The following is a 26,223-nucleotide window of genomic DNA, read 5'->3' as shown; positions in this document are numbered from 1 at the left end:
TACAGAACTGATAAAGAATGAAATGTCACATTGTAAAATAAGTCTGGTAATCCCAGTCCTATTTGTGTGACATGGGCAAGTCCCTGAGCTTCAGTTTTCTCATCTCTTAGATGAAGGAAATGGATTACAGGATAACCTTTATCCCATCCAACTCATCATGTATGGTCCTATGTTGTTTATTTAAGTAGTACTGTATGCCTATAATTCAGGTACTGACACTGTCTTCTGTCAGTAGTATTCTAGTAGCAATGTGGCTGTTAATAACATCTACTTAGACTAGAAAAACATGTCACTTGATATGGTTCTAGTGGCCTTCTTTAGCTTTCTAAAAATGACTCCTTTGCCCATAATGCTACTTTTGGCTTTCTGAAAATATAATTTTGCCCTGCCATTTTCTGTTTCTCTTCTGATTTTTTTTTTTTTTTTGAGGGAAGCAGTGTTGCTTTTGTCTGTCTTTAAAAAAAAAACCCATAAGACTTCCATGTCCTCCGATTCTGATAATTGGATTTTTCACTAGCCTTTGTTTATTCCAAAGCAATCTCAATTGCAAAAGGAAACTGAACCACAAGGCTTTTAAAAAGATAAAGTTTTAAATATAAATACAAAATGATAATATAAAAGTTACTCAAACTGAAAGACTTTTTGTTAGAAAAAAAAATTCTAACCATAATCTGAGAAGTTAATTTCTCACTAGGTAGTTAGTACCTATCCTAGCTGAATTATAGTAATCTATTACTGAATGAAAAGGGGGAAATTACTGGCAAGTGATACATTTCTTTATCTATGAATACTTACGTGCCAAATAAGTAATATTACTAAAAAAGGTCTTGCTTCTAATTTTCTAGGCCATCAGCCTTGTTCTCTTGATGGCTCATTGGACCTTTCATCATGCCCTTGAACACTAAGATTTGAGGATGTACCTTTTTTTTTTCTTCCAGCTGGTTTAATGGTGAAAAAGTCTGCTTCTGATGCATCTATTTCCTGTGGCACTCATGGGCAATATTCCATCTTACAGACAGCTAAACTTCTTCCAGGAGCACCTCAGCAGCCAGTGAGTTCTCCCTTTTTCTCAATCCAAAATGGTAAAAACCTAATTCCAAGAATTGTTCTTATGCCTTGTTTCCCACTTTAGAGTTGAGAGGAGATTATCTTTAGTTAATAGAAGTTTAAGATCCTTTTTAATTCAATAAACATATTGGATACTTCCTTGATACAAAGGTACTGTGCTGGATTTTAAAGCAGACATATTTTCTCCTCTTTCTCTTGCACAAAAACAAAATAACCCAACTCATTCTGCTATACCATAAATAGTGGATTTTTTTCATTTGGGCTTTTAAAAAGTTTGAGTATAGAAAGTTTTTTTTGTTTTGTTTTGCTGAGGCAGTTGGGGTTAAATGACTTGCCCAGGGTCACACAGCTAGGAAGTGTTAAGTGTCTGAGGCCAAATTTGAACTTGGGTCCTTCTGATTTCAGGGCTGGTGCTCTATCCATTGCACCACCCAAGAAAGTTTTTTTTTATTTTTTTTTATTTTTTTATTTAATAGCCTTTTATTTACAGGATTTATACATGGGTAACTTTACAGCATTAACAATTGCCAAACCTCTTGTTCCAATTTTTCACCTCTTACCCCACCCCCTCCCTAGATGGCAGGATGACCAGTAGATGTTAAATATATTAAAATATAACTTAGATACAATATATACATGACCTAAAACATTATTTTGCTGTACAAAAAATCAGACTCTGAATTATTGTACAATTAGCTTGTGAAGGAAATCAAAAATGCATGTGTGCATAAATATAGGGATTGGGGATTTAATGTAATGGTTTTTAGTCATCTCCCAGAGTTATTTTTCTGGGCATAGCTAGTTCAGTTCATTACTGCTCCATTAGAAATGATTTGGTTGATCTCGTTGCTGAGGATGGCCTGATCCATCAGAACTGGTCATCATCTGGAGAGTAGTTTGGAACTATGCTCAAAAAGTTATCAAACTGTGCATACCCTTTGATCCAGCAGTGTTACTACTGGGATTATATCCCAAAGAGATTATAAAGAAGGGAAAGGGACCTGTATGTGCACGAATGTTTGTGGCAGCCCTTTTTGTAGTGGCTAGAAACTGGAAACTGAATGGATGTCCATCAGTTGGAGAATGGCTGAATAAATTGTGGTATATGAAAATTATGGAATATTACTGTTCTGTAAGAAATGACCAACAGGATGATTTCAGAAAGGCCTGGAGAGACTTACACGAACTGATGCTGAGTGAAATGAGCAGGACCAGGAGATCATCATATACTTCAACAACAATACTAGATGATGACCAGTTCTGATGGATCAGGCCATCCTCAGCAACGAGATCAACCAAATCATTTCTAATGGAGCAGTAATGAACTGAACTAGCTATACCCAGAAAAAGAACTCTGGGAGATGACTAAAACCATTACATTGAATTCCCAATACCTATATTTATGCACACCTGCATCTTTGATTTCCTTCACAAGCTAATTGTACAATAATTCAGAGTCTGATTCTTTTGTACAGCAAAATAATGTTTTGGTCATGTATACTTATTGTGTATCTAAGTTATATTTTAATATATTTAACATCTACTGGTCATCCTGCCATTTAGGGAGGGGTGGGGGGTAAGAGGTGAAAAATTGGAACAAGAGGTTTGGCAATTGTTAATGCTGTAAAGTTACCCATGTATATATCCTGTAAATAAAAGGCTATTAAATAAAAAAATAAAAAAAAAGAACTGGTCATCATCTAGTATTGTTGTTGAAGTATATAATGATCCCCTGGTCCTGCTCATTTCACTCAGCATCAGTTCGTGTAAGTCTCTCCAGGCCTTTCTGAAATCATCCTGTTGGTCATTTCTTACAGAACAGCAATATTCCATAATTTTCATATACCACAATTTATTCAGCCATTCTCCAACTGATGGACATCCATTCAGTTTCCAGTTTCTAGCCACTACAAAAAGGGCTGCCACAAACATTCGTGCACATACAGGTCCCTTTCCCTTCTTTATAATCTCTTTGGGATATAATCCCAGTAGTAACACTGCTGGATCAAAGGGTATGCACAGTTTGATAACTTTTTGAGCATAGTTCCAAAGAAAGTTTTTCTTAAAGAAAAATACTCTCCAGAATGCCAAGTTAATACAAAGCTACCTTGTATATAATTGCTTTGTAGTTTTTGTAAACTCATTACTACTTCTCTTTTACTAATGGGCCATAAAAAAGAGAGGGTTGATTGCTTTAAAACCCCATATCCACTGGATTTTGGAGATAGTAGCATCAGCTCAAGTTGTTTTCCCTTTGTTTTATTCGTGGTTGCCTAGCAGATTAGAGCAGAGCCAAACAACAGGAAAATCTAGAAACCTGACAAATATTTTCTCTTGTATTCATCAATAAACAATAAATATCTATTATGTGTGGAGAACCTAAGTGCTAAGGAAGACATAAAGATTAGATATCTATTCCCACATGGAACTTTTAAAGTCAAGTGGGAGGGCAGTGGTGGTGGAGGTAGGATGGCAAGATTATAATATATGCTAAATGCAAAAAAACAAGGATATATGATAGCCAAGGTGGAGAAAGGTAATTATTAATGGAGCAGAGCTATCTTGGAATGCTTCATGGAGGTTGCATTTGAACTAGATTTTCAGCCAAGTGGCATTTTAGTAGATAGGAGGATGTGGGCAAAGCAGTCCTGCCACAGGAAATAATTTTAGTAATGGAACAGAGATTGGAAGGTGTAGGGTGTGCATAAGGAATGATGAGTGACCTGGCTAGTCTATAGGTATCAGATTTATATTTAAGGAAAATGTTTTTTTCTTTAAAGGATTGTATGGTAATTGAATCTGATTGGGTTCAACTGGCAATGCTCATTATGTTCTACTGTGAAGATTTTGCTTACAAAATTACTGATCTCCTTTTCCTTTTGTGTTTATCTAAAAGCCAAAAGCCAGGACTGGGATAAGTAAACCATATAATGTCAAACAGATCAAAACTACTAATGCTCAAGAAGCTGAGGAAGCCATTCGGTGCCTCATGGAAGCAAAAGGAGGTGAGTTGAGTAGCCCATTAGGCTTTTAAATCATTAGTTAACTACAAGGCTTCAGTTTTCTTTTTTCTCCCTCCAACCAAGAACCATGGCTTGAAAAAGAACTGCATTTTCCTTTTGGAAATGAAATTTTGTATTCCCTAATGTCCTTGGTATTCTCTGCAATTCCACTCAAGAGATTTCACTTTTAGTACTATTGAGTTTGGAATTTGGCCATTTTAAGGTTCATTTTCTCTCTTTAAAAGAATATATGGTTCAAAACCCCTAGTATATAGCATGCAATCTTGATTACGGCAGTTTGAGAGGGAAAGCTTGAAATAAAAATAAATTTTAAGAGTTGGCAATGCAAGACAGTTAATTCATTCTGTTGGTTCTGTGGCCATAAGGTATTGGTGGCTCCGTTTGACATTTAAGACATAGAAAGCTACTCTTTCGAGTCACCGCAGAGAATAACTGGACAACACAGACACTCATCATTTTCTTAGGTCTGTGATCTCACCTGGAGTTTCACCATCACTTTTCCCCATTAGTTGTGTTTTGTGATTCTCAGATTGAAATAGTTACATTTCACTTTGGCAAATCCGATTCCATTCTCTGTGCATACAGTTTAATGTCACTGTCTAGGTTTACAACTCTATTAGAGAGATGTTTGTTATTGTTATAAAAAAATAAAAACGCTTTTAGTGGAAGTAATTCCATTCACTGGAGATTGGATTCTTCCCAGTATCTTCACATTTACCTCTATTGGAGGTGGTCAGTGTGAACAGCTGAGGCAGAGGACCTTTCTACCAAGAATCCTTTCTACTAAGAGTGCTTATTCTACTGAATCTCCAAAGTGCTGAGTTTTGGAGGAGGCTAAGCTGATCATGTGTTTATACTAAATCTTTGACCAAAGTGGTGAGCCTCAAGTTGACGAGAAAACAGACCATGCTGCTTGAGGCCCTGGTTGGAAATGAGATTGGTCAAATCTCCTGTTCCTGATGCTTATTTAGCGAAAGATCTTCAATTTGTTCAAACATGCTGCTATTCTGTTTCAGGAACACAGGAAGAGGCACTAAATGCAGTTTTCTTAAGGAATCAAGTGTCCACCAAACCAGAGCCCTTATCTACTGGACCCAAATCAGGACCTTCTCAGACAAGTCAGCTCCTCCCTCATCGACCTGCACCCAGAGTTCCTGTGATAAAAAAGCCAACACTTCGAAGAACAGGAAAAGTAAGATAGATGCTGACCAAGAAACTTGTTCCTTTCCTTAAGTTGCTTACGGGTGGAGAGTGGGGGGAGGTAAATTTTTGTTGTTAAGAATATATTTTGACATCATGGATCCTTTGAATTTGAGTCTTTCTCCATTATCCAATTCAGAAATCCAAGACATAAACAGGAGAACAGTTTTCACAACATTATCCTTTTTATCATGGGGACTCTGCATGGACTGTTTTCTCTCTAGATGAGGAAAAAAAGCCCCAAATAGGAAATTGTGACCAAGTCTTGAGTATTCGTCAGTTTCCTTTATTCTTAGCATGCACATACCCTGGTTTTGACATGCAGAAATTGTTTCTTGATTGCAAAATGATTTAAGTGGATAAAAATATTCATTGGTAAGCTGTGTTTGAGTTACTCTGGGCTGTGGCCTGGGGATGTTGGTCAGACAGCTTTTATTGCTGCTTTTCTTGCAGATTGTCTTTTGCTCTCACTCTCGAGCTTCTCCACCTTGCTTGCTGCTTCAGAGAAATGAATTTGTAAGGACAGTAGCAGCACAAAGACTTGCACCCATAGAATCATCTGGATCCCCCGTTTGATCTCAGAATGTGCTAGTTAACCGGACATTTGGTAAACACCGGCCTAGCCATCATTGGAATCCATCCATGACCATCTGCCACCTCTTCACCTTTGTAGATAGTAGAAGTTATTTGGTTGCTTTAGTTTGACATTGCTTTTCTTGGTCGCTAGTTCTGCTGTGCTTTTGCTCATCTGTGCTTTCATCCTCTTTTTTTTTTTTTTTTTTTTCCCTCTTATCCTCTTCCTGAGATGTCTTTATTCTCTTCTTTAAAAAAAAAAAAAAAAAGTCACATAACAGGCAGCATTGTGTCCACATATCCAGGCTGCCACAAGGGAGGTACAATAAAATACTTAGAAAAGTTGTGGGTTTTGAGTTGTTTTTCTTCTAAGAGTCCAAAGGAAATGCTATCACAACTGCGTGAAAGAGAACATAAGCATTCACAGTGGAAAGGATGATTCCTTTAGCACAAATAGCCTGTGTAATGTGTGTTTTGGGTGGTTATTTTGAAGCTTAAGCCAGGAAGTAAAATTGACATGTAAGGTTTATATATCGATGAACTGTTTTTAAACACATGTATAACTCAAATAGTGGTGACATCAGTGAAACAAATGAAATCCATTAAGTTGTCCTTCAGTTTGCTCAGTGCCATCCCACTCAACTACAGTATTAAATCTCCAATAGATTCTTTTGGCATTTAATAGTATTTTACTTTTTTACAATTACATGTCAAGATTGTTTTCAGCATTCATTTTTGTAAGATTTCAGTTCCAAATCGTTCCCCCCTCCATCCCTTCCCTCCCCAAGACAGCAAGTAATTTGAAATAGGTTATACATGTAACCTCATGATAAGTATATCTCCACACATTAATAGGTTTTTAATGTTGTGCAGAGTAAAGAAAAAGTATTCACCAAAAAAGAGGAATGATTTCAGAGGCATTTATTTTTAGCAAGAAGTCTGTAATCCCTAATGTGGCACACTGGAAAAAGTTTGCCTCCATGATGTATCCAGCATGACCTTTGATTTCATTATTTCTATCCCTGCTGCATGAGCTGGACCTGCCCCCACTCCCAGGTAGCTGCCATTTTTGTTCCCTTCTGCTTCCCCATTCTTTCGTGGTTGGCTCATCCCCATTTCCAGCATGCCAGTCATTCTCAACATTTTATTGTTAGAATGCTAGTTCCCATCTCTGTTCTCTTCTCCCTGTGGGTGTTCTGTGACTGAATTTCCAAGCTTTATTTTACATAGCTGCTCACTAATCTCCCCCTTTTTTTCAGCCTTTATCCCCAGAAGAGCAGTTTGAGCAACAAGTCATCCAGTTTACCATTGGGTCCCCAGAGCCTGCTGTTGAAAGCCCCACTCTAGCGGTGCCCTCCAAGGTTGCTCCTGTCCCCAAACCACGAACATTACAGCCTGGGAGAGCTGCTGAGAGAAGACTGAGCAGTGAAGTACAAGTTTCAGCTGAAGGGGAGGCCGCCAGGCCACCACCACCTTCGGAAACCGCTTCCCTTGTGCCCAAGGTCCCCCCCAGGAGGAAGAAGTCGGCCCCAGCTGCTTTTCATCTCCAGGTCTTGCAGGGCAACAATTTGCTCTTCCAGGATGTGACTTGCTGTGGCACTAACAACAATAACAACCACTACCATCCCTCCCGGGATGGCGACCGGCCCGAGTCGGGCCTCCTTGCTTCCCAAGCAGACCTTCTTAGTACTTCACCAGCGCCCAGCATCCATGCTGACAATACAAAGGCAGTGAAGACCGAGGCGTCCTCCCTTCTTGGTGAGCATCAGGATCCCTTCCTGAGCCTCCTCCATCACCCCAAGATATTGAACACCGGCTGGTTTACTAAGAACACAGAGCCTTTGGGCCCAGTGACCCCGAATATGGAAAGGGAATTCTCCAGCCCAGCACAAATGAGTGCTCCAGCATCTAGGGTGGGACCTTTACCAGCCCATGGGCACAAAGACTTTGGAAACTGGGTTATGTTCAGTGATGAGGAAGACAAGAGGACAGCATTACAGCTGTTTGATCCACTGGCAAAAACATGACAAAAAGACCTTTACAGACACTGCCTTGTAAAGTTGTGTGTCCAATTCCCTCTCAACATATCATTCATTGTAAATCTTATCAATAAGAAATTCCCTCTATGTAAAATGGGGCCTTTTTCCTCTTCTGTTTTAACAGGACGTTGGAGAAAATAGAAGTATTCTTTTGTTTGGTCTTGTACAAAATAGTTTTATCTTTCATCAGTAGGAACAATGTCATTCTTCCACCTTAGCTTCTGAGAAAATGCTTTGTTACAGGTTTGAGCATGTCAGGTTCTTTTTCTCTTCATGGACCTGCCTCTTTTCTCACCTTTGACCTACCCCACCCCCCAAAAAAGAAAAAAGTTTCATTGTGTGTTTTTTTTAAGGGAAAACTGCAAATCTAATGGGTATTTTGCCCCAGGATACGATTTCTGTTCTTGAATTTGCACTGCATGTTACAAGTCACAAGTTAAGTATGTTTTCTGTATGATCTAGCTGACGTATTGTTACTACCATAGATTGCTCACCAGTACCTTTCAACTGGCCTTGCTTTAACTGTCAGTCTTCAGTCAGCTAATTGGCTGAAAAGCCCTGAGACCAAAGTGGTTGAAAACGTATGGAAGAGGTAAGCAAAAGTGAACCAAATGCCCAGTGCTTTCCCTTGGGCCCCGTGTCATAAGATTCTTGTCCACGTGCATAGGAACATAGATTTATATTGAGCCTATGTCTGGTATTTAAACACTAACTCAAACTGACTACGTGAAGCAGATCCCTTAAACTGCTACAGATCCTTGGCCTGTGAAGTTTTTAAATTGTGTCTTATACTATGTAACTAGTAAGCCACATAAAACCTCACTAACCTTTTTCTCATATATTCCACACAAGGATAAGCACAAGATGAGTTGTTTTTGTTTAGTGAATACGCACAACTGAGAGTCCACGTTATTCTGACCTTTCTATCCACAGTTTTCCAGAGAGGCAGAACCACATGTCACACCATTAAATAATCCCTAAGACATAATGTCTTTGTTCTTTTAGGTAGGCTTTTTGTGTGTGAGTGTGTTCTAGCTTTTTTTCCCCTCCAGTTCTAAAATCACATTGATTTCTGGCTCTCTCCAATGTGTGGTAGGGGAGGGTTTCCATTTTTAAAATTGTTAGGTCTGAGTGGCTCTGCTTATCGCTTGGAGCTGATCAGATTTTCCTCATGTAGAATCTATTATTGATCACCTAAGGAAAATAAGAGGAAGAACTGTAATCACATATGTGTACAGAGATAAATGAATACCACTTGTTTACTCAGGCTCAGCCTAGATGACCAATGTTTCTTCACAGATAAGGTTAAACTTTACTTTAGAAATGGCATAGGAATAAGACACAGGATGGAATAGACAGCACCAGTTGCTAGTAATCTTGTTCTCTAACACTATTGAGTTTTCCAAAGTTCTTAATGTTAATTCATTTTAATTTTTGAAGATAAACATGGTGTTAAACTACTTTTAGGAGTTATGAGGAATAGCTTCAAACGCAACATCATCAGTGTGTTCTCATAAATTTGAATATTTTGACTTCAAGACAGGTTCCAAAGCTGGTAGGTAGGGTGTTAATACAAGAGAATAAAACAATACTACAGTAGCCTATTTAAATTTTAGCAGAAAATTTTGGCCCTTTGAGATGCTTTGAATATTTATAATCATTCTTCTATATCATCTACAGAACCAGGGTTCAAGGGATGGCCAAGAATGTCCCTTCTATCCATATCTTTAAGGAGGAGTTCCCCTTTTCTGTGGCCCCTTTTTTAAATACTTGGTTGTGGTGAGGTTGATTGATTAGGACTAGGCTAATTATAATCAAGTTATTTTACTTCTTACCACACTGCTGGACTCTTAATTCTGAGATAGCTCTCTTGTAACACCCAGTTAATTAATACCAGCCTTCCCTGAAAAAGACATGTCTTGTATCTTGAGTCAGTTTTTACAAATTTTTTCTTTTGAGGCAATTGGGGTTAAGTGACTTGCCCAGGGTCACACAGCTAGGAAGTGTTAAGTGTCAGAGCCCAGATTTGAACTCAGATCCTCCTGACTTCAGAACTGGTGCTGTATTCATTGCACCACTTAGGATGCACCACTTAGAACTATAGGATGGATACCCTTGAATCTGTTTTTAGATGAAATGATATGTTAGGAACCCCAGCTTATTAAATAACCGTATGGAAGTTGAAAAAAGCAATCTTAGTGCACTTCCTCACGTGATTCTTACAAGCTTCTGATGTGAAGCAGACAAACTACCTGTGAATTATCCCCATTTGATACCAATGAGATTGAAGCTAAGAGGCTAAATCATCTCAGGACAAGTAAAGGCTTGAAGCATAATCCACATTTTCTGAGTCATGGCTCAATGTTCTTTCCAAGAAGTGAACCACCTTTCAGTTCAGCAAACTGCTAAGGAAAAACTGGGAAGGAAAAATGAGTTAAGTTTGGAAGAAGCTGAATATATATGGTTGGTTGATTTTTTTTTTTTTTTTTTTTGTTACCTGGAAATGAAGGAAATTATTATTTTTTTTTTGCTAGAATAGCAGATGGTACTGACCGGTGAAAAGAAAAAAGAAATTGTATATGTGTTAGCAGGGAGTAGACAGATTATTATACAGAAAGAAGGTATCCATCCTATAGTTTAATTTTTTAATTGGTAGTTTCAATTTATAAAATGATAACTAGCTTCCCTACACTAGAAGCAGAAGTTGAATGATAAAATCTAGGTTCTTGGTCTTTGGTATGACATCGACCCCTTTGGCAGTTGGAATAAGGAATCCTAAGAACAATGTTACATATATTGCAAAGGGAAACAATTACAGTGAAATAAACTTTTTTTTCCTACCAGATTTATGGACCCAGTTTAAAACCTCTGGTTCTAGGCTGCACTGTGAGGAATTTATTTCTGCAACTTTGCTTTTTAGTTTTTCCACTAAAATAGTCCTTTGAAAACTAAATACTGTTAGTCTGCTACTTGTAATATATAGATGGGTTGTAAAAGCTACAGATTGCTACCAAGTTATTTAAATACTTTGGAAAATTTAGGTTTGCCTCCATACATATTCTCTAATGCCTTGTGGGTTATGGTGCCGTCTTCTGAAACACAGGAGATGATTGATTTAGAACCCACATAGTCCAACCTCCCTCTCATTTTATACGTGAGGAATTGGAAGCCCAGAGCCTTGATTCAAACCCAAGTCCACAAAATCGAAATTCAGTGTCCTCTCCAAAGTACAACAATATACTATTTTTCTTTGTTCTGCTAAGATTCACATAAATGTGGTTGAAATAAGGACCATTTATCCCTGTAACAGTCTTGGAACAGTTGATGCTGCTGAAACATTGTTAATAAAAGCATTGCCAGGTGTGTACATTCATCCAATCCAAGGTAATTTATTAAAATATTTCCTCCACAATAATGCATTAAGTGTGTTGAGAAAGGAATTAAGAATGATTTACTGAGTAAATTGTAACTACTTAGCGGATGAAAACCCTGTGATGTTTTATTTGAAGTGGATTTTTTTTTGTACTCAAGTTGTAAATATTGTCTATTAAATGTTTCTTTTTAAAAAAAACTAACAATTGAATAACTCATACTTTAAGATAGAGAAAGAGCCTTTGGAAATCTTCAGTTGTCAGCTTTGGGTGTTCTAGTCCAACCTCAACCTAACAACTAGGTAGCACAGCCATTTGTAAAACATGTGGCAAATAGTTTAAAAGGGGAAAAGATGACCTATTCTGAAAAAGCTGAAAAGGAAGCCTTTTTCTACTGCCTTGACAAACAGACATTATAGCGGCAAAACTTAAGTTAGCAGTTACCAGTTAAGCAAAATGAAAATAGAAATCCTTTCCAAATAAAATTGTTGGGCAAGACAGTTTAAGTGCATTACAGTCTCTACAGAGAAGGGAATGAATGGAAAGGCTCAACATAATAAGATTCTTTCATGTCCTGTGTCTTTTTGTATAATAGTTAATGCTGTGATTCCAAACTAAATATGTGATGTGCCCTTTGTAATATGAACATCTTCCTATTATCTTCATAGATGGTGATTCATGTGTTTCTTGAACAATACACAAGTTTTTGAACTAGAATAACAAATACTTCTGCAAGATGTTATTCTAGTCATGTCCAATTCTTCCTAATCCCATGGTTTCACAGAATGCCACTTCTGTCCATGGATTTTCTTGGCAAAGCTACTGGAGTAGTTAGCCATTTCCTTCTCCAGTAGATTAAGGCAAAAGTCAAGTTATTTGTCCAGGGGTCACACAATTAATTGTCTGAGGCCAGATTTGAACCAGTGCTTTATTCACTGAGCCACCTCATTGCAACTTTACTCAGCAGGTTAAGAATTAAATAAACAGAGATAAGGAATATTTTGATACCATCATGTTTGTTTGCATTTCACTTTGATTTATGACAAAAGTACTTTTATATTTGGAGCCAATACAATTATTCAAATCCAATGACCATATTTAAAAGGATGGCATTCTATGACTCAGTGTTTCCATTTAAATCTTATCAAATCACCTGCTTTTTGAAGCAGTCCGAAGTGTCTGAGGTGAAGTTGTGATTATTATGAATTTTTATAGTGATTAAATCACCATAAATTTACAGTTAATAAATAGCATTCCCTCCCTCCCTCCCCCTCCCCCCCACCTCCCACTCAGAATCACCAATGACTTTGTGTTATGGAAATATGCTTATAGATTTCATCATTTAAATTTTTATGAAAGTGACTCATTCTCATTTGGGCAATCCTTGAATTGAAGCTTCTGCTTAGTTTTTAATGCTTTTAGACTTACTTTGATAATTTTTGTTCTATTATACTATCTGATTTTTTAAAAAGCAACTTTCTAGTACATTTTTAGCCACTTCATTTTAACAGACATTTGTTTTATTTTGAGATCCAACATAAGGGCTCAATCAATTATGTAGGTATTTTTAAATTTTTATTAAACACCTTCCACAGGCACAAAATCATTACACAAAATGACAATAAAAGTATACAATGGTATACCAACAGTACAGAAAAATGGAAAGTCAGGGTTTGTGCCTCAAATTCCAGTAATTAATTACAAAAGAACTTCAGAGGCACTGTGAGGTATGAACACAGCACAAATGGGAAGACATTGTAAACATCATTGTATTATTGTGCTCTCTTTCCAGTTGTGAAATACTGGTACCTGGTATTTTGTCTATCACCATGTGGCAGAAAAACACCTATCTTCAACATTCCTTTTGGGTATTACTATAAGGTTGCACTTCTGCTCAGTGTCAAAGACAGAAGAGGACTGATACCAGAGAATAGAGAATTCAAGCTCTGCCTCTGCCTAAGATAAATGTGCAGTAAAGTGGTACTTGGTGGTTTTTAAGGGAAGAGAGATGGGTCAAGGTCTATAACAACAAATAGCAACTAAGCAGAACTTATAGTACCTGGCAATTAGCCAGCATGTCTCTAAACATAATCATGATTATGGATACCCTCAGAATCATTTAAACAACCACAAAATGTGGTCAGGAACTTTGGGTGATTAAGAAGTTGCATTGAAAACAAGCCATTAGTGAAATTAACTTATTAATAAAATGGCTATTTTCTGGATTCGAACCGATATTTTTATTACTCTGCATTATTTATGCATCTTCAAAAAGTCAATGGTAGCTAACTACATTCTCATTTCATCAACAGGTAAAACTACTGACCTCATAGAGCTATTGTGATTCTCAAAATAAAATAGTGCATTTAAAATACACTGCAAATTTTAAAGTGCTTTATAGAATTCAATGCAATTATTAGTATTTTCATCAACATTTAGTGTACCTACATACTACCCTATAAGGTAATTTGCCTGTACATTTCTCTTAAGTTTAAAACAAAGGTTGGACATCTTTCCCAAATCCTATTCTTGATAAGAGGAATAGCTACTGCAATAAGATTTCTAGAAATAGTTGCATATCATTTTTTTGAATTACTTCAAAGTACTTTTAAAAACCATGTGTTTTTAGTTGTGGGTTATTAGTAAACAAGATAAAAAAGGAAATATTCCATACTAAAACATCCCACTGACACAAGAGGTATGGGCCTGAAAAACCTACAGGTTTACTTTCGTGAGTTCTAGTCTAGTTCTTTCCCAAACAACTGGGTAACTAAATATGTTGAACTTCCAACCATCTGTCACATCTATATGATGCAACAACATTCCCCTCAATCCACCTTCAGATAGCCCAATTTCTACTTTGATAAATAGTAGGATTAACAATAATTTGTTTTCTTACACATATATATTCATCTTCCACACTCTTAAAAAAAAAAATTTCCTATTATATGAAAGGAAAGATCTGTCAAATCTAAACTAGGTATCATACAATATCACTGAGTTGTTCTAAATGTTGCTCAAGTATGAGTTTGATTTTTTTTTAATACAGGTTTATTTGATACATAAATCCTATGTTAATCAACGGCCTTCCTCATCTTGAGAATAAATTAAAAGCAGAATAGTACATTATTTAAAAGGTTAGTCTAAGCTGATACACAAGAAAATTATTTATCCTTAGCAAAAGAAGCATACAATAAAATTTGTATTTGTGATAAGTCAGTCATTCAGACATGAAAAAGCCAGCTTTGAAATGCAGACAGCCTAAATTAAGTTTATTATTTTTTTAAAAAGTCTGCTGCATTTGTGAGACCCAAATCTAAATCTAATCTATTTTGGTCCTTAGTGATAGCTGGTCCCTATTTCAAGTATTCACCAAGTGGCAGATTTTTCTGGTTAAGAAGATAGTTAATCCCTTGCAGTTGCACTAATGTATTTCCTGTGAATCAGAGGGTCTGTCGCAGCAAAAAAGGAGGAATATTTCATAGCTCTCTTTCAGGTGCCATCATTTTAAAGTGTGGACTATAAACTCATGCACAGAAAATGTCTTTAATGGAAGAGAATCTAGTATTCAATTTTTATTGCTGCCTCTATGCTTATGCTTTACCTTTCATATATTTCCAAGTAGCATCCTGCTGTCTTCAGTATAGTCCAGACTGACTTGGTGCTTTACCTATTGGGGTCTTCTTAGTTCGACAGATCTCAAAAAATGCCCAGCATCATGTCCACATAACAGAAAAGAACAAGAAGAATTAAGACCTATTAATTTCCAAGGTCTTTGGCTAATGTTTCACGAATGAACTGTAAGGTACGTTGGTACAAGAAGGTGTCCTTCTTCTTTGGCTTGCAAATATTCAAATGATTAACTGCTACTGGAATCAGATCTCCAATGCCCAAATCTGAAGAAAAGCAGGACAATACTTTAGACTTTAAAGGAAAATACTTTAAGACTTTAAGAGGCTAATTTAAGAATTACCATACTAGAAGAGTCACAGCCTTCCAAATGTCAGATCTGGATTGGTACCTGGAACTCAATAGTAAATGAAAGAGCTGCACTTGGCCTTGGTTCTGTCCCAGACCCAGATGTAGGATCTTGGATTGTGAATTTTGAGATGACTTCTCATCCTGGTCTATAACCTTTCCTTTTATTGGCATTGTCTGAATAGTATACTGTCCCCAGTGTCTAATATCTCTCTATCGACCTTATGTCAACATGGGCCAGATAAATTTCTCACTGTAATTCTTTTCTAAGATTTCTCCATTAGAATTTGGTTTGGAAGATTTGGGGGAGCAGGAGAGGAAAAAGATGGGTGGAGCTTGCTGTATATCTTTGCTATGTCAGCCTGGTTCTCAGAAGTGATTTTCCTTAATATTCTTCATATGCAATTCTGACAACTTAATAATTAGTGGTATCTCAAAGCTACTATCCTTGTGGTTTTCATCTGACTGTATAACTTAATTTAACTAGGATTTCTCAAACTTTTTCCCTTGACTCATTTCCTTATTTTCCCTTCTACCACATATACACACAAAACCTTTTGAATGTTTCTTAGGTTAGTAAAGAAAGTTTGCTTATGGCTGTTTCAAGTCCACTTTTGATGAGATGGGAGAATACAAAAAGAATTAAATAGAAGGAAGGAGAACTGCTACCTTTACATGATAGAGAAGGAATACAAATGACAAAGAAATAAGAAATAAATAAATATAGGAACAGCAGAAAAAGGTGAGGCTGATATCAACCATTTTAGTTTCTATATTTCAAGTTAAAAAAAAAAATGGCTTTTACTTGTATAGTTATTTGGATCTTCCCATATCCCTTTATAAAAGATAGACACCAAATGCTGATTTAATAACTAGCCCCAATTTCTCTATGAAGCCTTTCCTAATCTCTAGCATCTATTTTTTATATAGAGGCATGTTGTCTCCCCCAGTAGAATAGGTTCTCTTCAAAGGCTGGAATTTTGTATCCCCAGCACATAAACAGTACCTCAAGAAGTCTGTTAAGTTGCAAAACAGCACCTACCTGCTGATTCTACTGGCACCACATGTAACTTAATCATGCTTCCTATGGAGGTCGGTAGTGTTTCTACAAAATTCAAAACCTGGAAATTCTTGTCCTTAGCAAATGTGAGGAACTCATCATGAAGTTCTTTAAGAGCAGGACTATCTGCGGAAACATTCAAGATAAATATAGGACATTATGCTTATTTATTTTCACATAAAAAAAAAAACACTTTTAAAATTTAACTAGCAGTACATATTTAATATATGCTTAGAAAATTAATAGCCAATTATCTAAAGCAATACAAGACATGGAAAACAGGACTATACACAGTCCTTAGTACACAGTACCAATACTTTTTAAAAAGTATTACCTAAAAAACAGAAGAAAAAAAATTAAGGGGAAACTAAAGCAAATAAAATGTTATTCTAAAAAGATTTTTTCCCCTCTTTAACAGTTTGAAGATTATTTTAAGCAAAAAAAAAAAAATCTATGTATATACACATCCACACACACATATGTGTGCACACGTGGTGTGTGTGTGTGTGTGTGTGTTTAAAACCAACAAGACTTAGCAGGAAGAGAAACAGAAAGATGGCAGACAATATAAAATACTTGGGAATTTATCTGCCAAGACAAACCCAGGAACTACATGAATACATTATAAGATTGAATTTACACAAATAAAGACAGATTTAAACAACTGGAGAAATATTAACTGCTCATGGTTAATATTTAATTAATAATTAAATTAATAATAAAAATGACAACTCTACCTAAACTTCAATGCCATGCCAATCAAACTACCAAAGACTTACTTTGTAGATCAAAAATATCAAGAGATTTTAACAATGAGATGATTCAGATCAATTCCAATAGACTTGTAATGAACAGAGCCATCTACATTCAGAAAGAGGACTGAGGGGACTAAATGTGGATCACAACATAATATTTTTACTTTTTTTTTTGTTCTTATTTGCTTGATTTTTTTCCCCTTCCCCCCCCCCCCTTTTTGAACTGATTTTTCTTGTACAGCATGATAAATGTGGAAATATGTTTAGAAGAAATGCACATATTTAACCTGTATAGGATTACTTGCTATGTAAGGGAGGAAGTGGGGAGAGGGAGAAAAATTTTGTGTCCAAGTTTTTCAAGTGTGAATGTTGAAAGCTATCTATTTTTGCATATATTCTGAGAATAAAAAGTTATTACTACATTTTTTTTAAATAAAAAAAAGAATTATCAAATGACTCAATGAAAAAATGTGAAGGAAGGCAATCTAGTAATAAAGATCTCAAATTATATTACAAAGCAGCGATCATCAAAACAATCTGATACAGGCTAAGAAATAAAGTGGTGGATCAATAAAATGGATCAGATATGCAACATATAGGAGGAGTAAATGACTACAGTAATGTAGCGCTTGACAAATACCAAAACCTAAGCTTTTGAGGCAAGAACTCACTGTTTGAAAAAAAATGCTGGGAAAATTAAAAAACAGTTTTGAAAAAACTAGGTGTGGGCCAACATCTCACACTTTACTAAAACAAGATCAAACTGGGTACATGATTTAAGTGTAGAAGGTGGTATTATAAACAAATTAGGAGATCATGGCAAAGTTTAGCTGTAAGAGCTATATTTAAGGGAAGTGTTTATGACCAAACAAATGATAGAGAAGATTAGAAGGCAGTATAAGGAATATTTTGATTACATGAAATTAAAATTTTTTTACATAAAACCAACACAATCAACATTAAAAGAAAAGCAGGAAAATGGGAAAGAATTTTTACATTATTTCTCTGATAAAGCCTTCATTTTTTTAGATACATAGGGTACTGAGTAAAGTTTATAAAAACAAGAGTTATTCCCTAACTGATAAAGGGTCAAAAGATATGAACAGGCAGTTTTCAGAAGAAGGAATCAAAACTCTCAATAGTTATATGATAAAATGATCTAAATTACTATGTACTGGAGAAATGCAAATTAAGACAACTCTGCAGTACAACCTCATACCTATATGATTGACCATCATGACTGAAAAGGAAAATGACAAGGGCTGCAGGAGATGTGGAAAAATAGGATACCAATGCCTTGTTGGTAGAGTTCTGAACTGGTCCAACTACTCTGGAGAAGAATTTGGAATTATGTCCAAATAGCTATAAAACAGATCCTTAGATCTGTTAGATCTTAGATCCAGAAATGCACTTCTAGGTTTTTATCTCAAAGATATCAAAGGAAAAGGAACTATAAATACAAATAATCATTTATAACAGCTCCTTTTGTGGTAACAAAGAATTAGAAAGCGAAAGAATGTATCAATTGGAGAATGTCTGAACAAGTTGTGGTATATGATTATAATGGAATACTCCTGTTCTGGAAAAAATGACTAGCAGTACTATTTTGGGAAGAGAAGGAAGAAGATATTGGAACTCAAAATGTTACAAAAATTAATATTGACAACTATCTTTACATGTAATTTGAAAAAGATAACACACTATTAAGTGGGGGAAAAAATGGTCTGCAATAGAATGGTTTTAGAAAAACCTGGGAAAACCTATATGAACTAATACAGAGTGAAGTGATAAAACCAGGTATGAAACCTGAGTGCAAATTAAAGCATAACTTTTCACTTTGTTTTTCTGAATTTTTTGGGCAACATGGCTAATATGGAAATGTTTTGCATGATTTCACATGTATAATTTATAATTGGTTGCCTTCTCAAAGGGTAGTGGAAGACTAAAGGAAGAAAGGGAATTAGGAACTCAAATTTAAAAAAATATACATTAAAAATAAACAATGAATTTTTTAAAAAATAAGCTGAAAAATTAAAAAGTCAAACACCAAAAAGCCTTCAAACTATACTCAATAACTTATAAATAAAAAAATTAAATTATTCAAATCACTAGTGATAGCTATCTCAGGTCACAACCCCATTCGACTCCTTATGATGTCCCTGGAACTGCCACTTTATCTCCTCCATTTTTTCTGACAGAAAAGGACTATGGAAGCCGGCTGTATCTCCACTGCAATAACTTGTATCACACTTGATGAGGATCTAATTTCTATGCTTTTCTAAGCTTTTCTTATTATCTGCCTAGCAGGAAAGAATATCTTGCAAAAGTGGTAATCTTTACATTCATTAGCTGATAAAAGCTATATTATGAAAATCTGGTTCCATTTTAAATTTTGCCACTTATTCTTAATAGAAAGCTTTCCCACCAACAGATGAAGAAAAATGTTCATGTCAGAATTTTTTTGGTCCTCCCTATTAATAATGGATTATATTGCTATAGGAAATAATGACAAAAATTTTTTCAAATCACTTAATATTCATTCACAGTAATGCATATAAAATAAACACTTGATTCTAAGGTCTACAGAATTGACAGAAAAACTCTTATCTGACAAAATTGCCTTCCTATTTTCCTATTCAGTACACTTTAAAGGTTTTGTATCACTTTTAGGCATGAATATAAATACCTCTTGTGAGCAATTATAATCTGGGCCCTTCCTGCCATTCCCTGCTTTAGTATTCAGAGATATTACTTCCCTCCCCAGCCTCTACAATGCAGCCATACTGCCCTAATTGCTGTTTCTCAAGCAAACTTTGGATCTCCATCTTCATGGCAGTATTCTTACCCTCCTCAGCTCATCTATCTCCAGGATTCTTTTTTATTTGGGTCACAGCTCAAACAACACTTTCTGAAGATATTCTTCCTAGGCCCCTCAACTTATAATGCTTCTCTTCTAGAGTTAGTTTGTATTGATTGTACATTTGTTATATATAGCTATGTAAGTACATGCTATTTATCTTTAAATTGTAAATTTTCTGAAAATAGGGAAAGGCTTGCTTTGGTTTCTGTATTCCCAGAATTTAGAATATTTTCTGGCACACAGTAAATATTTAATAAATGCTTATTTATTCACAGATATATTTAACATCATCTAGTTACTTTTCATGTATTGTTTCAACATAAATGTTATATCTGATTCAAAATTAAAATTAAATTACAGGGTTTCCTAGAACAAACAAAAAAAAGTTTAAGCCATTGTTAAACAAATTTCAACTATTCCAAATAAGTTCATCCCTTTGAGAAGAAAAATTGACTTTACTATTCTTTTTCTAACTTCAAGAACTTAAACACCTTTTTCATCAAATAATAAAAAAAAGAAAAACTAGAGATGCCAACTGAATAAGAAAGGGCTAAGCAACAAAAGTTGTATGATACCATGATGGTAACAGAATATTAAAAGTAGTAAATGAAACTAGGAATATGGTGAAGCAAGAGAATACTTATGTGAATTGACTTAAAGAAAAGCCGAGCGTACACAATGATAACAATGTATATGGGAAAAACCAACAACAAGTGAAACTGACTAATGTAAAATTATAGTGACCTAGCTGGACCTCCAAAGGAGATACTGGAAGCTTCCTTAGTGAAGCCAAGATGATGGAGAAATACGAAGTACAGCCAAGCCAACTTCTTAATAACAGATCTAGAAAATGCACCAGAGTCCTAGTCAGGAAATCCAAGAATAAAAAAACCAGTCATATTTTTTTTTCAGCCCAGGTTGAGAGAGACAAAAATAGAGGTCTGTTAAAAAGGGGACAGGGTCTAACTGGGAACAGCTTACAGAGAGCAACTGTCACTGTCAGTTGCAGATCCTGTCCCTATCACAGGTCCAAGGTGAACTGAGGAAGGGACCTGTAACTAGGGGTGGTGTTTAGGATAAAGGACAGTCATGGGCTCTATTCTTTATACTGAGCAAGGGATGAGATCAGAAGCAAGCAACAGCTAACGTGTTTCTAATCCCAGGAAGGGAGTGAGGGTCTCAATTCCAGCTTCTAGTTCACTCTGAGGCCTGCAGCACAATAACCAGAACAGGAGTTCCAGATCAATGGGGAGACTCATTTTGTCAGTGAATCAGCAGAGCTCATAATCTATAGTTCGTGAGTCTAATATTTTTACTCTAAATGGACTATGTCTACAGATCAATGGGGTAGAGACTAGAGGGAGGGGAGGAAGGTGTAGCACTTATCTTGGATCTTGTGAGTACTGAAAGCTTGCGGGTCCTTCAGCCTCAGCTGTCCCTGAAATCCTGGAATAACAAAACACTCAATAACCTAAGAAACAAAGAGAACCTAGAAGACACAAATTCAACCCATTTCCTCCAAAATGATGTAGAGCCTAGTCTCTATATAAAGACCAAAGTAAGAAAATAAGCTGGAATAATGGACAAACAAAACAAACAAACATACAAAAAAAGGAATTCCTGGAAGCTCTCAAGATACAACCCAGAAAAGAATAACTCCAAAACATCGACAAGTCACTTTAAAGAAAGCTACAATTTGGGCAAAAGTTAAAAAAAAAACCTTAAAATGTTTTTGAAAGTGAAATAAGAGTGGCAGAGGAAAAACTGAAAAGAAATTAGAGTTTAGGAAGAAAAAATTGCAAAAGGAATTAACACCTGGGAATAAGGAGTATATGTTACTCAAGTAACATACTATCTCCTAAAATTAAAATGGACTAAATAGAAAATAACCAAATAGAACTCCATTAGATGAGAAATATTAAAACAAAGTCTAAAGACTCAGAGAAAAACCTAAAAAATAGTTGAGGGAAAGATAATTTAAGAGTCATAAGACTACCCGAAATCCTCGTATTTCAAGAAATGTAAAACTGCTCAGATCTCTTAGAACCAACAGCAAATAGAAAGAATACCTAATCACCATCTATAACTCCCAAATGAAACCTCCTTAGAACATAATCAGAATCAAAATCTAAAGCTTCTCAAAGCAAAAATACTTCAGAAAGATAAAATTCATGTACTTCTCTGAGAAGCCTCTTTTGGGATCACAGAGGAGTTGGCAGCCATCACTATAAAGAAACAGGGAGCTTGGAACACAGTATTCCAGAAGGCAAAAGATGTAAATATAAAGCCAAGAATAACTTAATCCTGAGCATAACTTGCCTATGATTATAATTTTATGAGGAGGGGAAAAAACCTTTTAAAAAAATAGTAGACTTTTACAAATTATAGATGAAAAAAGCAATGGGCCTGGAGTCATGAAGATCTGAGTTCGAATCCTGATTCAAATAACTTACTAGCTGTGTGACTCTGGGCAAGTCATTTAAGCTCTGTTTGCCTCCGTTTTCTCATTTGTAAAACAAGGATAATAATAGGACCTACTTCTCAGGATTGTTGTGAGGATCAAATGAAAACTGGCATACAATAAGCACAATATAAATATTAGCTACTAAGTGCCAACACTGGAATTAAAAAAAAGATAAAAGATGAGTGAATAATCATAAGGGACTAAACAAAGACAAACTATTTTCATTCTAATATGGGGAGATGATAAATTTGTCATCTGAACCCTGTCAGCAGCAAGGGAGTCTACTTAGAAAGAGGGTTTAGGAGTTGTTCGATTCTATTTTGATGACCTTAAAGAAAAGCAGAAGAGAAAAAGGATGAGGAACAATGGAGAAAATTATCTTACAAATTGAAATGCACAGAAGTATTGAAAAATTACCTGCTAAGGCTATAAACACTAAAATACTATAATGAATACTACTCATTATAATATACTGGATATTAAGATGAATGTTAAAAATATCAACATGTCTGAACTTGTGAATCTCCAAACTTAAAGAACTCTAACACTCTAAAAAAGTGGCTAAGACATGTCACTTTCATTTTTCCTTTCTAATTTTCTAATTGTGCGTAGGATATTAAAATTAATTATTATTCCTTGAGCAAACATATACCAGCTGAGTATTTAATAAATGTCAAGGAAAAGTCTAACTACAAGTTATGGTTTTTGTCATGAATAAACCACTAAATCAATAAACAAGAATTAAATAGAGAGGCATACATACATAGATAAGGAGCACTGTAACAACAAAAACTAATGCCCAAACCCAAAAAACATTACAATTCTACAAAAGATTTTCCATGTTAGTAAAGCTGCATTATGTTAATTTCTAACAGCTATTTCCATTAACTTGTAAAAAGTAAAATAAAGAACTACTAGAAAGTCACAGGAGGCTCAGTCATAATAAATATATATAATGAGATAATCTGAAGGAATTATTCTTTAAATTCAAGTTGTTCTGATTTATTGAAAACAATATAATAATATTACTTATTATTAACTATTTGTTAATTACATAATATTACTTTGAAAACAAAGTAATAAAATCCTTATTGTTCAGGAAGTAACAATATAAGTATTACCCTTGCTGAGTTCTTTGACCTCAACAGAAGGAAACAGCAGATATCTGATGTTAACAGAATATTCAGCCAGATGGGACCCATGGTGAGGTACACTATAAAAAATCATTCCTCGGGTATTATTTATTAAGGAACTAAGTTCTGGTTTCTTGGAAGCATCCACCAGCATCTTTTTGACAAGAAGGCCTAAGAAACACACACAAAAAAGAAAACATGTTAAGCAAGTAGACAATAGGCTAGAAATGTTGTGTTGCTTTTGGGGTTGCAAATTCAATCTAGAAAAATAATCAAAGTACCTAAGTGAACGTCTAACTGTAGTTCAACATTTCCTGTAGCTGTCTCTATTCCTGCTTGAAGACCACCAGTTTTGCTTTTTGCTTTGCATCCTTGTCATTTATCAAAGTGCCTGCTGGCAAATAGTAGGCACTTAATAATGGCTAGTAAATGAACTGTACTACTACAAGAACCTCATTCTATGTGCTTATGTTTCTCCTTTCTCCTGCTACCATCCTCATACCATTGCCAGATGAATCTAGCTTATGTATAAATATTATCAGGCCATACCTCTGCTCAAAAATAGTCACTGGCTACTATTAAATAAATCAAACATTTTTCTTTGGGATGGCAAAGCCTCCACAATTTGATATTCTTGTCCCTTCCTAGTTTTCTCATATTTCTTTCCTCCACATATTCCATACTCCAACCCAAACAGACTCACTTGGGGAAGGGAATACTCATTTATTAAGCACTTTCTATGTGCCAGACAGTGTCAAGCATTCCACAAATATTATTTCACTTTTTCATCTCAACCACCTTGTTAGATTGGTGCTATTATTATCCCTATTTTACAGATGAGGAAACTACAACTGAGAAGAAGAAATTCCTCCAGGGTCATACAGTGGGCCAGTCCCCAAGGCCACAATGGAACTCCAGTCTTGTTGACCTGAGGCCCAGTGCTCTAAATGCACCATCCACCAGGAGGGTCATTTTCCGTTTCAAAAGCAGCTGGTGGCAGTTCATAAGATTACCAAATCTGGAGCTTGGAAAACTTGAGTTTAAATCCTGCCTCAGTTTCTCCTCAGCTGTAAAATGAAAATAATAGTAACCACCTCCCAGGATGTTGTGAGGACCAAATAAGATCACACAGAGGCCATCTTTACTGTCCATTCTTCACTGAAGCCAGTCTCTTGGACCATTTCTTTCTTTCACGCATTTTCAAACTCTGGCAGTCCACTTATTCTTTCCCATCTGCTTACAGATTTGACTGGAATGCTCCAAAGGAAAAAGGAACTTCCTTTGGCTCTTACGACTCAGCCAGCTATGATTCCATCTCTTTCTTTCCTTTATTATAAAATTTCTTGAAAAAGCTATCTAGAGCTGGAAGATTTTGAGAAGATGCCGGAGTAGGTCAGAAAATTCCAAATCTCCAGATTCCCCCCACAAAACAAAATTACACCTTAGAGCAAACATAAAACAAATAAACAAACAAATAAGAACAACCAATGGGACAACCCAAGAAGACCCAAAGAAAGACCCAGGACTGAGGTTTCACTAGTATGAAGTGTGAACACCTCCAGACTAACTCGGCAGAAACAGTGAGTACCCCTGGGGTCAGCTGGGAACTATCACCTCCTGGAGATGTGGGAAGGAAGTCTGGGAAAGCTGAGTGAACCTTGGCTGATTGGAATTGCCAAGCTCAGCTGTGCTGCAGACATGCTCCCTGGATGAGTGCAGAAGCAGTGGGGCTGAGAAATTACTGGCTTTAGGCCCTTACAGGAGAGTGGAATTCTTGGTTTTGGGTTCCAGACCAGAGGGGAGAAATCAAGTGAAACCAGAAGTATCATTCTCCCCACCACAAGATTAGAGGTGATTACTAATAAGTTCTCATTTTTTAAAAATGAACAGGTAAAGGAGAAAGAATGCAAATGCAACCATAGAAAGTTACTATGGGTATAAGGGAAGATGAGGGTTCATCAGAGGATACTGAAATAAAAAAAGGTCTCTCCTACACCAAAGAGATGTTAAATGTCTACCTGCCCTGAAAGAATTTAGAGAAGAACTCCAAAAAGACTTAAAAATCAAATGAGAAACATGGAGGGGGGGGAAAAAAAAAAAGCAACATCCAAGAAAAACAAGATTATGGAAAGTCAACCAACTAGAAAAGGAGATTCAGAGCCTTAAAGAAGAAAAGGATTCTTTGAAAAATCAAAAATGAGTAAGGGGAAGCAAGTGAAGTTATAAGAGGCCAAAAAATAACAAAGTAAAATATAAAGAATGAAAAAATAGAAGAGAATGTAAAAAATCCTATAAAAAAACCAACAGATCTGGAGAATAGATCAAGAAAAGAAAACATAAGAATAAATGGGCTAAGTTCCAATGGACTGGTGATGGAGAGAGCCATCTGCCCCCAGAGAAGTGAGTGTGGATCACAGCATAGTATTTCCACTTTTTGTTGTTGTTTTTGTTGTTTGCTTGCTTTTTGTTTTCTTTCTCATTTTTTTTTCTTTTTGATCTGATTTTTCTTATACAGCATGATAATTGTGGAAATGTGTACAGAAGAATTGCACATGTTTAGCCTATATTGGATTACTTGCCATATTGGGGGGGGGGGGGAAGAGGAAGGGAACAAGAAAAAATTTTTGGACCACAAGGTTTTGCAAGGGTGAATGTTGAAAATTATGGATATATTTCAAAAATAAAAAAAGAATAACTGG

General features: G+C 35.8%; 2 protein-coding genes across 7 annotated transcripts in view; one reads left to right on the top strand and one right to left on the bottom strand.

Moving 5' to 3' along the window:
* The window catches only part of SYNJ2 (synaptojanin 2), a 132,433-nt gene extending 121,875 nt beyond the window's left edge, over positions 1–10,558 (top strand). For 2 of the 4 annotated variants that reach the window (XM_031937567.1, XM_031937566.1), the window contains 5 exons: positions 939–1,051; positions 3,965–4,073; positions 5,108–5,283; positions 5,745–5,898; positions 7,124–7,241. In XM_031937567.1, the coding sequence (XP_031793427.1) occupies positions 939–1,051; positions 3,965–4,073; positions 5,108–5,283; positions 5,745–5,867 (521 nt within the window). In that variant the 3' untranslated portion in view covers positions 5,868–5,898; positions 7,124–7,241. Of the gene's footprint in view, positions 1–938; positions 1,052–3,964; positions 4,074–5,107; positions 5,284–5,744; positions 5,899–7,123 lie in introns of all 4 variants that reach the window. The other 2 variants (XM_031937565.1, XM_031937564.1) reach the window with 1 other exon arrangement.
* A 1,593-nt stretch (positions 10,559–12,151) lies between these two features.
* The window catches only part of SERAC1 (serine active site containing 1), a 91,562-nt gene continuing 77,490 nt past the window's right edge, over positions 12,152–26,223 (bottom strand). Inside the window, exons 15-17 of one of the 3 annotated variants that reach the window (XM_031937569.1) lie at positions 23,513–23,695; positions 16,295–16,438; positions 12,152–15,170 (exon numbers count right to left, since the gene is read on the bottom strand). In XM_031937569.1, the coding sequence (XP_031793429.1) occupies positions 15,034–15,170; positions 16,295–16,438; positions 23,513–23,695 (464 nt within the window). In that variant the 3' untranslated portion in view covers positions 12,152–15,033. The remainder of the gene's footprint in view (positions 15,171–16,294; positions 16,439–23,512; positions 23,696–26,223) is intronic. The other 2 variants (XM_031937568.1, XM_031937570.1) reach the window with 2 other exon arrangements.

This window comes from Sarcophilus harrisii, chromosome 4 (assembly GCF_902635505.1).
Source record: "Sarcophilus harrisii chromosome 4, mSarHar1.11, whole genome shotgun sequence".
Lineage (NCBI taxonomy): Eukaryota > Metazoa > Chordata > Mammalia > Dasyuromorphia > Dasyuridae > Sarcophilus > Sarcophilus harrisii.
The sequence above is the reverse complement of the archived record's forward strand: the minus strand, read 5'-3'. Positions and strand labels throughout refer to the sequence as shown.